Below are 16,084 nucleotides of genomic sequence, written 5' to 3'. Positions count from 1 at the left end.
GCCCAACAGTGGGCTCACAGTCTAAAAGAGGGAGACAGAGAACAAAACCAAACATACTAACAAAATAAAATAAATAGAATAGATATGTACAAGTAAAATAAATAAATAAATAGAGTAATAAATATGTACGTACATCTATACAGGTGCTGTGGGGAAGGGAAGGAGGTAAGATGGGGGGGATGGAAAGGGGGACGAGGGGGAGAGGAAGGAAGTGGCTCAGTCTGGGAAGGCCTCCTGGAGGTGAGCTCTCAGTAGAGCCTTGAAGGGAGGAAGAGAGCGAGCTTGGTTGATGGGCAGAGGGAGGGCATTCCAGGCCCGGGGGAGGACATGTGCCAGGGGTCGATGGCGGGACAGGTGAGAACGAGGTACGGTGAGGAGATTGGCGACAGAGGAGCAGAGGGTGCGGGCTGGGCTGGAGAAGGAGAGAAGGGAGGTGACGTAGGAGGGGACGAGGGGATGGACAGCCTTGAAGCCCAGGGTGAGGAGTTTCTGCCTGATGCGCAGATTGATTGGTAGCCATTGGAGGTTTTTGAGGAGGGGAGTAATATGCCCAGAGCGTTTCTGGACAAAGATAATCCGGGCAGCAGCATGAAGTATGGATTGAAGTGGGGAGAGACACGAGGATGGGAGATCAGAGAGAAGGCTGATGCAGTAGTCCAGACGGGATAGGATGAGAGCTTGAATGAGCAGGGTAGCGGTTGGGATGGAGAGGAAAGGGCGGATCTTGGCAATGTTGTGGAGCTGAGACCGGCAGGTTTTGGTGACAGCTTGGATGTGAGGGGTGAATGAGAGAGCGGAGTCGAGGATGACACCAAGGTTGCAGGCATGTGAGACGGGAAGGATAGTAGTGCCGTCAACAGAGATGGGAAAGTCAGGGAGAGGGCAAGGTTTGGGAGGGAAGACAAGGAGTTCAGTCTTCGACATGTTGAGCTTTAGGTGGCGGGCAGGCATCCAGATGGAGGTGTCCTGAAGGCAGGAGGAGATGCGAGCCTGGAGGGAGGGGGAGAGAGCAGGGGCAGAGATGTAGATCTGGGTGTCATCAGTGTAGAGATGATAGTTGAAGCCGTGGGAGCAAATGAGGTCACCAAGGGAGTGCATGTAGATCGAGAACAGAAGGGGACCAAGCACTGAACCTTGGGGAACCCCCACAGTAAGAGGATGGGAGGGGGAGGAGGAGCCTGCAAAAGAGACTGAGAAAGAACTACCGGAGAGATAAGAGGAGAACCAGGAGAGGACGGAGTCTGTGAAGCCAAGGTCAGATAGCGTGTTGAGATCAGAGAGGAGGCTGATGCAGTAGTCCAGATGGGATAAGATAAGAGCTTGAACGAGCAGGGTAGCAGTTTGGATGGAGAGGAAAGGGCGTATCTTGGCAATGTATCCCTGTGGGGGGAATGGTACAGTAGAGTAGCTTTATTATTCATAAAGCTTATTATTCATTCATTCATTCATTAAATCGTATTTATTGATCGCTTACTGGGTGCAGAGCACTGCACTAAGCACTTGCAAAGTACAATTCAGCAATATTCATTCATTCATTCATTCAATTGTATTTATTGAGCACTTACTGTGTGCAGAGCACTGTACTAAGTGCTTAGGAAGTACAAGTTGGCAGCATATCAATCAATCAGTCATATTTATTGAGCGCTTACTGTGTGCAGAGCACTGTACTAAGCACTTGGGAAGTACAAGTTGGCAACATATAGAGACAGTCCCTACCCAACAGTGGGCTCCATAGAGATAATCCTTGCCCACAGCGGGCTCACAGTCTAGAAGGGGGAGACAGACATCAAAGCAAGTAAACAGGCATCAATATAAATAGAATTATAGATATATACACATCAAAACAAGTAAACAGGTATTAATATAAATAAATAAAATTAAAGATTTGTACATATATATACAAGTGCTGTGGGGTGAGGGGGTAGAGCAAAGCAAGTGAGTTGGGGTGATGGGGAGGGGAGAGGGGAGCTGAGGAAAAGGGGAGCTTAGTCTGGAAAGGCCTCATGGAGGAGGTGAGCATTCAGGAGGGCTTTGGAGAGAAGTGTGATTGGCAGATTTGAGGAGGGAGGGCATTCCAGGCCAGAGGTAGGACGTGGGCCGGGGTCAACGGTGGGATAGGTGAAAACGAGGCCCAGTGAGAAGGCTAGCGGCAGAGGAGCAGAGTGTACGGTCTGGGATGTAGGAGAGAAGGGAGTGAGGTAGGAGGGGGCAAGGTGATGGAGAACTCTGAAGCCAAAAGTGAGGAGCTTTTGTTTGATTCAGAGGTTGATAGGCAACCACTGGAGATTTTTGAGGAGGGGTGACATTCCCCGAACTTTTCTGTAGAAAGGTAATCTGGGCAGCTGAGTGAAGTATGGACTGAAGTGGGGAAAAGCAGGAGGTTGGGAGGTCAACAAGGAGGCTGATGCAGTAATCAAGTCAGAATAGGATGAGTGATTGCACTAACGAGGCAGCGGTTTGGATGGAGAGGAAAGGGCAGATCTTGGCAATGTTGTGAAGGTGAGAAAGGTAGGCTTTGATGACAAATTGGATATGTGGTGTGAATGAGAGAGCAGAGTCCAGGATGACACCAAGGTTGCGGGCTTGTGAGATGGGAAGGATGGTAGTGCCATCCACAGTAACTCGAACGATAGGGAGAGGACAGGGTTTGGGAGGGAAGATAAGGAGCTCTGTCTTGTACATGTTGAGTTTTAGGTGGCGGGCGGACATCCAGGTAAAGATGTCCTGAAGGCAGGATAAGATGGGAGCCTGGAGGGAGGGAGAGAGAACAGGAGAGGAGATGTAGATTTGGGTTTCATCTGCATAGAGATGATAGTTGAAGCCGTGGGAGCGAATGAGGTCACCAAGGGAGTGAGTGTAGATTGAGAACAGAAGGGGACCAAGAACTGAACCTTGGGGAACCCCCACAGTAAGGGGATGGGAGGGGGAGGAGGAGCCCACAAAGGAGACTGAGAATGAACGACCGGAGAGATAAGAGGAGAACCAGGAGAGGACGGAGCCCGTGAAGCCAAGGTTGGCTAGCGTGTTGAGAAGAAGATGGTTGACAGTGTCAAAGGCAGCCGAGAGGTCGAGGAGGATTAGGATGGAGTAGGAGCCGTTGGATTTGGCAGTGGTGACCTTTGAGAGGGCGGTGTCAGTGGAGTGGAGGGGATGGAAGCCATATTGGAGGGGGTCTGGGAGAGAGTTGGAGGAGAGGAATTCGAAGCAGCAAGTGTAGACTACTTGCTTGAGGAGTTTGGAAAAAGAGGGTAGGAAGGGGATGGGGCGATAGCTGGAGGGGGCTGTGGGGTCAAGGGAGGGTTTTTTTAGGATGGGGGAGATGTGGGCATGTTTGAAGGCAGAGAGGAAGGAGCCGTTGGAGACTGAGACGTTAAAGACGGAAGTTGAGGGGAGGATGGAGGGGCGAGAGGTTTTATAAGATGAGAAGGAATGGGTTCTGAAGCACATGTGGAGGAGGTGGCACCTGAGAGGAGGAAAGAGATCTCCTTCGAAGATACTGCTGGGAAGGATGGGAAAGTAGAAGAGGGGGTCGAGAGGAGGGGGGATGGAGGAGGGGCAGGGTTGATTTGGGGGAGCTCAGACCTGATGGTGTTAATTTTCCTAATGAAGTAGGTGGCCAGACCATTGTGGGTGAGGGGTGGGGGAACAGGAGCGGGAGGGACAGGGGGCCTGAGGAGGGAATTAAATGTCCGTAACAACTGACAAGGATGATGGGCATGGGTGTCAATAAGGGAAGAGAAATAGTTTTGCCAGGCAGAAGAGAGGGCAGAGTTAAGGTAAGAAAGGACAAACTTGAAGTGGACAAGGTCAGCCTGTTTTTTAGATTTCCACCAGCAGCGTTCGGCAGCTCGAGCATAAGAGCGAAGGATGCGGACATTGGAGGTATCCAGTGGTGCAAGGGTGACGAAGGTGTAGGGGAGCGAGTGAGTTGAGTAGAGAGGGTGGAGTTGAGAGCATCTATTTGGTCATCCAGAGTGGGTAGAGCAGGTAGGGTGTGATGCGCTGAGAGAGATGGATGGGGTCGAGAGAGCGGAGGTGTCTGTGGGAGAATAGTAGATTTACAGGGAGGACGAGTGAGAAAGTTGTGTTCAGAGAGAGGGATTTCAGAGTTGGTGAGGGTGGAGATAGTGCAGTGGTTAGAAATGATGAGATCAAGTGTGTGTCCAAGTTGTGTCCAAGTATTAAAAGCATACCTCCTCCAAGGGGCCTTCCTTGACTAGGAGAAGCAGCGTGGCCTAGTGGATAGAGCACAGCCCTGGAAGTTTGAAGGTCTTGGGACCTTCAAGAGCTGGGATTAGAACCCAGATCCTTTTGGCTCCCAGGTCCGAGCTCTTTCCACTAGGCCATGCTGCTTCTCTTAAATGATCGTTCCCCTTGGTTTCCCACCAGGAGTAGACGTTTTCACTTTTTCACACTCCTCCCCCACCTAGGCCTGCCAAAGAATAGCTTCAGAGCAGGAAGGGAAGGACACGACTCAGGCATTTCTGGGACTTGTCTGGCCATCTCCAGGGATACCAGAAGACCAATTGTCTGTAGGACGAAGAGGCGAGGTGGAGGGGATTCATTCATTCAGTCGTATTTATTGAGCACTTACTGTGTGCAGAGCACTGTACTAAGCGTTTGGGAAGTACAAGTTGGCAACAAAGAAACAAAACTGGGAAGCCATGTAAAAACTCCACATCGAATCACAAATCACATTTTCTTTAGCCAGTAACAACAGCTTATATTTTTGGTTACACAGAGAAAGGCAAGAATGTTACTGCAAAAATAGCCTTGTTTCCTTTATTGATTGGTCAGCAGGAAAAAGCAGTGAGGCCAAAGTTTTTACCAGCTGTATTATAGTGTACTCTCCCAAGTGCTTGGTACAGTGCTCTGCGTACAGTGAGAGGACAATGAAAAACAGCAATGAGAGGAAAATGAGAAGCAGCATGGTGTAGTGGATAGAGCATGGGCCTGGGAATCAACAGGTCATGGGTTCTAATCACGGTTCTGCCACTTGCCCTCTGTGTGACCTTGGACAAGGCACTTGACTTCTCAGTGTCCCAGTTCCCTCATCTGCAAAATGGGGATGAAGCCTGTGAGCCCCATATGGTACAGGGACTGTGTCCAACACGATTTGCTTGTATCCACCACAGTGCTTAGTACAGTGCCTGGCACATAGTAAGCACTTAACAAATACAATAATAATAATAATAATAAAAGCAACATGGGCTGGTGGGTAGAGCATGGGTCTGGGATTCAGAAGGACCTGGGCTCCAATCCTGGTTCTGCCACATGCCTTTTGTGTGGCCTTGGGCGAATCACTTAACTTTTCTGTGCCTCAGTTACTTCATCCGTAAAATAGAGATTAAGACTAAGCACCCCATGTGGGACATGGACTGTGTCCATCCTGATTACCCTGCGTTTATATCGGTGCTTAGAACAGGCCTGGCACATAGTAAGTGCTTAACAAATACCGTAAAAAAAAATAAATGCCATTGATTGATTGAAGAATCATGACATAGTGATAAATGGAAAGAAAACACATGGAAATGCTTTCAGGGTTTGGGGAAATTTCACTTCTCAGTTGAAAAATAGGCCCTGAGCTTCGTAAATAAGGACGGTTAATTGGCAAGCCAGGCCAGATAGGGGTTTGAGAAATTAGTGAGCTCAGCAAGGTCAGAAGTGATGGAAAAGTTAAGGTGGGTGAAAATTGAATAGTAGCCATTTGTACAAAGAAAAAGGGTCATTGGAAACTTGGAAAAAGCAAGTGGATCAAGTGGAGTTGAAAGTCAAAGTCTGGATTAAAATTGTTTAAGTTTTGTCACTTGATGTCCAAATTCATTGAATGGAGCCCTGAGATCTAGAGTTCTCAAACTGCCAGGGGAGAGACACACGATTTGGATACTTCAGTTGAAGAAGGAGCTTAATCTACCAGAAAGAACATGGACCCTGGGTGTCAGAAGACCTGAGTTCTAATCCTGGCTCTGCCATGTGTCTACTGTGTGACCTTGGGCAAGTCACTTAACCTCTCTGGGCCTCAGTTATCTCATCTGTAAAATGGGGATTAAATCATACTCCTTCCTACTTAAACTGTGAGTCCCTTGAGGAACTGTGCCAAACCTGATTAATTTATATCTACCCCAGAGTTTAGACCAGTGCTTAACAAGTATGGTTTTTTTTCAGTTGTGAGAGAAGGTACATATAAACATCGAGGTGAGTAAATACAAAAAGCCTAGTGATGGAAAAAGTGGCTTCTGTTAGGTAGAATAGAGAAAGAAAACGTACCCATTGGACAGTCTTCACCCGTATCAGCTTTTCAATTCAGTTGTGAAACAAGAGGAGGTTAATGCATAATCTCATCATTCAGGGGCACTGTTGGATTAATTTTTTAGCCAAGTTTCCAAAGAGTTTAATTTAAATGAGGGCTTTTGTATTCATTCTCTTACCTTTGTAACCCCTTCCCCCCCCCCCCCCCCTTTATTTCTTAGACACTCCTGGAAACCACCACTAGCCTCCTAAACCGTGATCTCCACTGGTCACTCAGTAATTTGAGAGCATCAATCACTAGAGGATTAAATCCCAAACAGGATTACTGCTGTATATGTCTGCAGCAGTATAAGAGACGACAAGAAATGGCCGATGAAATCATTGTCTTTAGGTAAGAGAGAGAGAAAGAGAGATGTTTTATTCTCTAGCCCTTGGATTTTGGTGGAGGGTGGGGTGCATTCATTCAATCATATTTATTGAGCGCTTACTAACCCCGTGTTTGAGATATCCTTGAACAAAAGTCCTGGAAGCAAGGCCCATAGGGAGCAGAGGAGAGGACAGGAGGACCTGGGTTCTAATCCCACTTCTGCCACTTGTCTGCTGTGTGACCTTGGGCAAGTCACTTTACATCTCTATGCTTCAGGTCCCTCATTTGTAAAATTGGGATGAATAATAATAATAATAATGATGATGGTATTTGTTAAGGGCTTACTATGTGCCAAGCACTGCTCTAAGTGCTGGGGTTCTAAGTGCTGGGGTAGATATACGGTAATCAGGTTGTCCCACGGGGGGGCTCACAATTTTAAACTCCATTTTGCAGATGAGGCAACTGAGGCACAGAGAAGTTAAGCGACTTGCCCAAGGGCACACAGCAGACAAGTGGCAGAGCCAGGATTAGAACCCAGGTCCTCTGACTCCCAAGCCCGGGCTCTTTCCACTAAGCCATGTGGGACAGGGACTGTGTCCAACTTGATTAGCTTGTATCTACCTCAGCACATAGAACAGTGCTGACACATAGTAAGCGCTTAACAAATACCTTCATCATCATCGTCATCATCATCGTCACTGAAGCGGTGAACAGTGGGGTCTCCCTGCAGGTCTGCCATCTGCATCACGATTAACCTGCAATTTATTTTAATGTCAGTCAATTGTATGTATTGAAAGCTTTCTGTGGGCAGAACACTGTACTAAGCGCATGGGAGAGTACAGTATAACAATATAACAGGTACATTTCTTGCCCACAATGAGCTTACAGGCTAATCTTAAAGTCGGTCTCCCCTTCTAGACTGAGAGCTCGTTGTGGGCAGGGAATGTGTCTGTTATTATTGTACTGTACTCTCCCAAGGGCTTAGTACAATGCTCTACACATAATAAGCGCTCAATATATATGATTGGTCTGCAATTTATTTTAATGTCTGTCTCCCCCTCTAGACTCTAAGTGCCTCGTAGGCAGGAAACAGTGGCTACCAACTCTCCTAGACTGTGAGCCCACCTTCTAGACTGTGAGCCCACTGTTGGGTAGGGGCCGCCTCTATATGTTGCCAACTTGTACTTCCCAAGCACTTAGTACAGTGCTGTGCACACAGTAAGTGCTCAATAAATACAATTGAATGAATGAATGAATTATGTTGTAATAGTAATTGTGGTGTTAAGCACATACTAAGTGTTGGGCATGGTACTAAGCGCTTGATGGATACAAGCAAATCGGATTGGATAGAGTCCCCATCCTACATGGGGCTCACACTCTTAATTACCGTTTTACAGATGAGGTAACTGAGGCAGAGAGAAGTGAAGTGACTTGCCCAGGGTCACACGTCAGACTAGTGGCAGAGCCGGGATTAAAGGTCAGATACTTCTGACCCACAGTCCCTTGCTCTATTCACTAGCCCACACTGCTCTTCCAAGCGCTTAATACAGTGCTCTGCACACCATAAGCGCTCAGAAGAATGATGGTTGATTTAACTGTCATTCTCCCCCTCTATCAATCAATCAATCAATCGTATTTATTGAGCGCTTACTGTGTGCAGAGCACTGTACTAAGCGCTTGGGAAGTGCAAGTTGGCAACATATAGAGACAGTCCCTACCCAACAGTGGGCTCACAGTCTAGAAGGGGGAGACAGAGAACAAAACCAAACATACTAACAAAATAAAATAGAATAGATATGTACAAGGAAAATAAATAAATAGAGTAATAAATATGTACAAACATATATACAGGTGCTGTGGGGAAGGGAAGGAGGTAAGATGGGGGAATGGAGAGCGGGACGAGGGGGAGCTTAACATCTCTGAGCCTCAGTTACTTCATCTGAAAAATGGGGATTAAGACTGTGAGCCCCACGTGGGGCAACTTGATCACCTTGTATCCCCCCCAGCGCTTAGAACAGTGCTTGGCACATAGTAAGCGCTTAACAAATGCCGTCATTATTATTATTATGCTAAGCGCTGGGAAAGATAAAAGCTAATCAGGTTGGATGCGGTCCACGTCCCACACGGGGCTCAAAGTTTTGATCCCCACTTGACAAATGAGGGAATTCAGGCCTGGAAAGTGAAGGTACTCGCCCAAGTAAGCTCCTCGTGGGCAGAGGGCAGTGGCTACCAGCTCTGTTATAGTGTACTCTCCCAAGCGTGCCACTCATTCATTCATTCATTCATTCAATCGTATTTATTGAGCACTTACTGTGTGCAGAGCACTGTACTAAGTGCTTGGGAAGTGCAAGTCGGCAACATATAGGGACGGTCCCTATGCAACAACGGGCTCACAGTCTAGAAGGGGGAGACAGACAACAAAACAGAACATGTAGACAGGTGTCAAAACCGTCAGAACAAATAGAATTATAGCTATATGCACATCATTAACAAAATAAATAGCATAGTAAATATGGACAAGTAAAATAGAGTGATAAATCTGTACAAATATATACAAGTGTTGCGGGGAGGGGAAGGAGGTAGGGTGGTGGGGGGATGGGGAGGAGGAGAGGAAAAAGGGGGCTCAGTCTGGGAAGGCCTCCTGGAGGAGGCCATACCCAGTAAGTGTTCAGTCAATGCCGTCGATGGACGGGTGGATCGACGGATAGAAACTGAGAAAAGGCCTTCCTTCCTTTTGCAGCTGTGGTCACCTGTACCACTCCTTCTGTTTGCTGAACAAAGAGTGCGGCATAAACACCGAGGGCCAAATAAAGTGGATTTGCTACAAATGCAATTCACGTAACAGAGCAGGGAAGCTAAGCGAAAATGTGCCGGAGATGAAAAAGGGAAGACTAACCCAAGCCCAGGTAAAAACTCATTTTTTCGCACGCAGGTGGGGAAGCGGGAGGAAGGAAGGAGAAAGCTACTGTCCGTCCAGCTGCCTGGCAGTGTTTCATTGGTTTGAGTTAATAATTGTGGTGTTTAAGTGCTTACTCTGAGCCAGGCACTGTACTAAGCGCTGCGGTGGGTACAAGCTAATTGGGTTGGACGCAGTCCCTGCCCCACGTGGGGCTCAAGGTCTCAATACTCATTTTACAGATGAGGTAACTTAGGCCCAGAAAAGTGAAGTGACTTGCCTAAGGTCACCCAGCAGACAAGTGGTCACCCTCCCCAGACTGAGCCCCCTCCTCCCAGACTGAGCCCCCTCCTTCCTCTCCCCCACCTTACCTCCTTCCCCTCCCCACTGCACCTGTATATATGTATATATGTTTGTACATATTTATTACTCTATTCAGTTATTTTACTTGTACATATTTATTCTATTTATTTCATTTTGTTAATATGTTTTGTTTTGTTGTCTGTCTCCCCCTTCTAGACTGTGAGCCTCCTACTTCATTAACAAAATTAAATCCATCAGGTCCGACCTCCCCAAAGTCTCTTCCCCCCTATCTCCAACCCCCCGGCTCTCAACACTGTCTGCTCCTCTCCCATCCTTCCCAGCGGTATCCTCAGAGGAACTCTCCTCCCTCCTCTCAAGTGCTACTCCGGCCACCTGTGCTTCTGACCCCATTCCCTCTCATCTTATGAAATCTCTCGCTCCATCCCTTCTCCCCTCCTTAACTTCCATCTTCAACCGCTCACTCTCCACTGGTTCCTTCCCCTCTGCCTTCAAACATGCCCATGTCTCTCCCATCCTAAAAAAACCCTCTCTTGACCCCACCTCACCTTCTAGTTATCGTCCCATATCCCTCCTACCATTCCTTTCCAAACTCCTTGAACGAGTTGTCTACACGCGCTGCCTAGAATTCCTCAACAACAACTCTCTCCTCGACCCCCTCCAGTCTGGCTTCCGTCCCCTTCATTCCACGGAAACTGCGCTCTCAAAGGTCACCAATGACCTCCTGCTTGCCAAATCCAACGGCTCATACTCTGTCCTAATCCTCCTCGACCTCTCAGCTGCCTTTGACACTGTGGACCACCCCCTTCTCCTCAACACGTTATCTGACCTTGGCTTCACAGACTCCGTCCTCTCCTGGTTCTCTTCTTATCTCTCCGGTCGTTCTTTCTCAGTCTCTTTTGCAGGCTCCTCCTCCCCCTCCCATCCTCTTACTGTGGGGGTTCCCCAAGGTTCAGTGCTTGGTCCCCTTCTGTTCTCAATATACACTCACTCCCTTGGTGACCTCATTCGCTCCCACGGCTTCAACTATCATCTCTACGCTGATGACACCCAGATTTACATCTCTGCCCCTGCTCTCTCCCCCTCCCTCCAGGCTCGCATCTCCTCCTGCCTTCAGGACATCTCCATCTGGATGTCCGCCCGCCACCTAAAGCTCAACATGTCAAAGACTGAGCTCCTTGTCTTCCCTCCCAAACCTTGTCCTCTCCCTGACTTTCCCATCTCTGTTGACGGTACTACCATCCTTCCCGTCTCACAAGCCCGCAACCTTGGTGTCATCCTCGACTCCACTCTCCCGTTCACCCCTCACATCCAAGCCGTCACCAAAACCTGCCGGTCTCAGCTCCGCAACATTGCCAAGATCCGTCCTTTCCTCTCCATCCAAACCGCTACCCTGCTAATTCAAGCTCTCATCCTATCCCGTCTGGACTACTGCACCAGCCTTCTCTCTGATCTCCCATCCTCGTGCCTCTCTCCACTTCAATCCATACTTCATGCTGCTGCCCGGATTATCTTTGTCCAGAAACGCTCTGGACATATTACTCCCCTCCTCAAAAACCTCCAATGGCTACCGATCAATCTGCGCATCAGGCAGAAACTCCTCACCCTGGGCTTCAAGGCTGTCCATCACCTCGCCCCCTCCTACCTCACCTCCCTTCTCTCCTTCTACTGCCCAGCCCGCACCCTCCACTCCTCCACCACTAATCTCCTCACTGTACCTCGCTCTCGCCTGTCCCGCCATCAACCCCCGGCCCCCGTCCTCCCCCGGGCCTGGAATGCCCTCCCTCTGCCCATCCGCCAAGCTAGCTCTCTTCCTCCCTTCAAGGCCCTGCTGAGAGCTCACCTCCTCCAGGAGGCCTTCCCAGACTGAGCCCCTTCTTTCCTGTCCCCCTCGTCCCCCTCTCCATCCCCCCATCTTACCTCCTTCCCTTCCCCACAGCACCTGTATATATGTATATATGGTTGTACATATTTATTACTCTATTTATTTATTTATTTATTTATTTTACTTGTACATTTCTAGCCTACTTATTTTATTTTGTTGGTATGTTTGGTTCTGTTCTCTGTCTCCCCCTTTTAGACTGTGAGCCCACTGTTGGGCAGGGACTGTCTCTATGTGATGCCAATTTGTACTTCCCAAGCGCTTAGTACAGTGCTCTGCACATAGTAAGCGCTCAATAAATACGATTGATTGATTGATTGATTGATTGAGCCCGCTGTTGGGTACGGACCGTCTCCATATGTTGCCAACTTGTACTTCCCAAGCGCTTAGTACAGTGCTCTGCACACAGTAAGCGCTCAACAAATACGATTGAATGAATGAAAAGTGGTGGAGCGCTTCTAGCCACCTGAGCATGTTGCTTCTCTGTGCTTCCACTCTCTGCTAGGGCCGCTTGGGAGCTAAGATAAAAAATAAATCTGTCACCAGCATTATGTTGGGAGAGGACAGTATAACAATACAACAGATACATTCCTTTGCCCACAATGAGCTTACAGACCAGTCTTAAAGTCGGTCTCCCCCTCTAGACTGTGAGCTCGTTGTGGGCAGGGAATGTGTCTGTACATTCCCTTTCCTTACTCTTACTCTTCAGGATCTATTGAGAAACGGGAAATGGCGGCCAGTACGGGGGCTGGGGGTCAAAATTTAGAGGCTGTGTAAATTTATAATTGGCAATGATAATAATAACTGTGATATTTGTTAAGCCCTTACTATGTGCCAGGCACTGTACTAAGCACACTGAAACTGCGGAATCTAGCTGAGTGGCAGGAGGTACAGGAGGTGGGCTGGCTGCGTCATTCCAAGAAATTACATGTAGTAGTAATAACTGTGGTATTTGTTAAGGCCTTACTATGTGCCAGGCACTGTACTAAGCGCTGGTGGCCTTTGTGGATGTAAGCAAATCAGGCTGGACGCTGCCCCATCCTAGGTGGGATGAGATGCAGTGCTTGGCCCCACTGAAAGAGCAGGGAAACGAGGTCCCCCTTCTGAAATCATCATCATCATCAGTCGTATTTATTGAGCGCTTACTGTGCGCAGAGCACTGTACTAAGCGCTTGGGAAGTACAAATTGGCAACAATGAATTCCCTCCCTGAAATGGAGGGAAGCAACGTGGCTTAGTGGTTAGAGATGGACTTGGGAGTTAGAAAGACTTGGGTTCTAATCCTGGCTCTGCCACTCGTCTGCTGTGTGACTTTGGGCGAGTCCCTTAAATCTCTCTGGGCCTCAGTTACCTCATCTGTAAAATGGGGATTAAGACTGTGACCTCCTTGTGGGACTGGAATTGTGTTCAACCTGATTAGCTTGTGTCTGCCTCAGTGCTTAGAACAGTGCTGGACAAATAGTAAACGCTTAACAAATACCGTCATCATCATCATCAAGATGTTGGGTGGGCTTGTGTTGTCTCTGCCCTTGAGCTCTATCTCCCAGCCATCTGGGCCAGAGAGAGTCAGCAAGCACATGACTAAAGCTCACCACAGCCTCTCTCTCATAAATATGCTAAGAAGTCACTTTCCTTCAGTTCATCCTCAGGGGCTGGGGGAGAGATCTTTGAAGGCCCAAAACCCCCACTTGCCTAGTCCAGTTGTCTGCTTTTTCATTTCCCTCCCACCTTCTCAGCAGGAGGTCGCAGTTTTCAAGATTCTTTTACATATCAAAGGCATATTTGTTGCTGAGCCTATTAAATTCTGATTGGGGAAAAAAAAAAGCCTTACCTTCCTAAATTTAGGCTAATACAAGTACAATTACCTGGCCCCCTTTTCAAACCAGCTGCTTTTGACTTTGATGCTTCCTAATAATGTTACACAAACCGATTCCTTATTGGGTGAAAAGTATTATACTCTGTCTCCGACATGCCTGCGGCAGATCTGAAGGATCTCTTTGACTTTGTTGCCTGTGATGTACAAGAAATGGGATTATCTCAAGAACCTAGAAAGCAAATGAAAGCACTTTTGCTGTGTCCCATGAATGAATGAATGATTAATATACACCTATATATACACCAATATTCATTCATTCATTCAATCAATCATATTTATTGAGCGCTTACTGTGTGCAGAGCACTGTACAAAGCACTTGGGAAGTACAAGTTGGCAACATATAGAGATGGTCCCTCCCCAATAACGGGCTCACAGTTTAGGAGGGGGAGACAGACAACAAAACAAAACATGTGGACAGGTGTCAAGTCATCAGAACAAATAGAATTAAAGCTAAATGCACATCATTAACAAAATAAATAGAATAGTAAATATGTACAAGTAAAATAGAGTAATAAATCTGTACAAACATGTATACAGGTGCTGTGGGGAGGGGAAGGAGGTAGGGCAGGGGGATGGGAAGGAGGAGAGGAAAAAGGGGGCTCACTAATGGACATTCATTCATTCAATCGTATTTATTGAGCGCTTACTGTGTGCAGAGCACTGTACTAAGCGCTTGGGAAGTACAAGTTGGCAACATATCGTCAGAAGGTCATGGGTGCTAATCAAAGCTCCGCCACTAAATAATAATAATGATGGTATTTCTTAAGCACTTACTATGTGCAAAGCACTGTTCTAAGTGCTGGGGGAGATACAAGGTGATCAGGTTGTCCCACGTGGGGCTCACAGTCTTAATCTCCATTTTACAGATGAGGGAACTGAGGCCCCGAGAAGTTAAGTGACTTGCCCAAAGTCACACAGCTGACAAGTGGCGGAGTCAGGATTAGAACCCATGACCTCTGACTCCCAAGCTCTGGCTCTTTCCACTGAGCCACACTGCTTCTCCTAACCTTGGGCAATTCACGTCACTTCTCTGTACCTGTTACCTCATCTGTAAAGTGGGGATTGAGACTGTGAGTCCCCTGTGGGATCGGGACTGCGTCCAAACCAATTTGCTTGTATCCACCCCAGTGCTTAGAACAGTGCCTGGCACACAGCTAGCGTTTAACAAATACCATTATTATTATTAGACTGTCTGTATTTCAGCTGTGGGGTTCCTTCAGCTTTCCCTCCAAACTGCAAGCTAACTGTGGGCCAGGAACGTTTCTACCAAATCCATTGTACTCTCTCAAGAGCTTAGTACAGTGCTCTGCACAGAGTAAGCTCTCAATAAATTCCCTTGATTGATTGATTGGAACGTGTCTGTTAATTCTGTTGTATTGTACTCTCCCAAGCACTTAGTACAGTGCTCTGCACATAATAAGCACTCAGTCAGTGCCATTGAATGATTGATGACCCAAATGAAGATGCATAGCTCAGTACAAGACTGCAGTTCTGAGCTTCCATTCACAGAAAGGGACCCTGCTTTTTTTAAAAAAAAAAATGTATTGATTCAGTCATATTTATGGGATGCTTAATAATAATAACGGTATTTTCTAAGCACTTACTATGTGCCAAGCCCTGTTCTAAGTGCTGGGAAAGGTACAAAGTTATCAAATTGTCCCACTTGGGGCTCACAGTCTTAATCCCTATTTTACAAATGAGGTAACCGAGGCATAGAGAAGTTAAGTGACTTACTGGGATTAGAACCCACGACCTCTGACTCCCAAGCCCGTGCTCTTTCCACTAAGTCACGCCGCTTCTCATGTTCGCTGCTTACTGTGTGCTAAGCCCTTGGGAGAGTACAATATAACAATAAACATATATTCCCTGCCCACATCGAGCCTACAATCTAGAGGGGGAGATAGACATTAATACGAATAAATAAATAACAGATATATACATAAGTGCCATGGGGTTGAGGTTGATTGCCCAGTGCTGATGAGTCAGTCAGTCAATAGTATTTATGGAGCAGTTACTGTTCACGAAGCACTGTACAAAGCATTTGGGAGAGTACAATATAGCAATAAACAGACATATTCCCTGCCCACAATGAGCACTTTGGTTTTCGTTAAGTGCTTACTATGTGCCAAGTAGTAGACTAAGTGCTGCGGTAGATACAGAATAATCAGACCCGACATGGGACTCACAGGCTAAAATAGGAGAGAGAACAGGTTTTGAATCCCCATTTTGTAGGTTGATATATGTTACGCACTTACTATGTGTTAGGCCCCATTCTAAGCGCTGGGTTAGATACAAGGTAATCACTTTGGGCACAGTCCATGTCCCACGTGGGGCTCAGTCTTCATCCCCATTTTACAGAGGAGGTAACTGAAGCCCAGAGAAGCAAAGTGACTTGCCCAGGGTCACACAGCAGACGGGTTTCGGAGCTGGGATCAGAACCCAGTCCTCCTGACGACCAGGCCTGTGCTCTGTCCGGTAGACCACACTGCTCTTC

General features: G+C 47.4%; 1 protein-coding gene across 3 annotated transcripts in view; it reads left to right on the top strand.

Moving 5' to 3' along the window:
• The window catches only part of VPS8 (VPS8 subunit of CORVET complex), a 367,622-nt gene that overhangs the window by 300,373 nt on the left and 51,165 nt on the right, over nt 1-16,084 (top strand). For all 3 annotated transcript variants that reach the window (XM_038743776.1, XM_038743795.1, XM_038743785.1), the window contains 2 exons: nt 6,471-6,640; nt 9,357-9,522. In XM_038743776.1, coding sequence (XP_038599704.1) covers nt 6,471-6,640; nt 9,357-9,522 — 336 coding nt within the window. The remainder of the gene's footprint in view (nt 1-6,470; nt 6,641-9,356; nt 9,523-16,084) is intronic.

The sequence above is a fragment of the Tachyglossus aculeatus genome, chromosome 1, assembly GCF_015852505.1.
Source record: "Tachyglossus aculeatus isolate mTacAcu1 chromosome 1, mTacAcu1.pri, whole genome shotgun sequence".
Lineage (NCBI taxonomy): Eukaryota > Metazoa > Chordata > Mammalia > Monotremata > Tachyglossidae > Tachyglossus > Tachyglossus aculeatus.
This window is presented reverse-complemented; position numbering and strand designations above follow the sequence as displayed.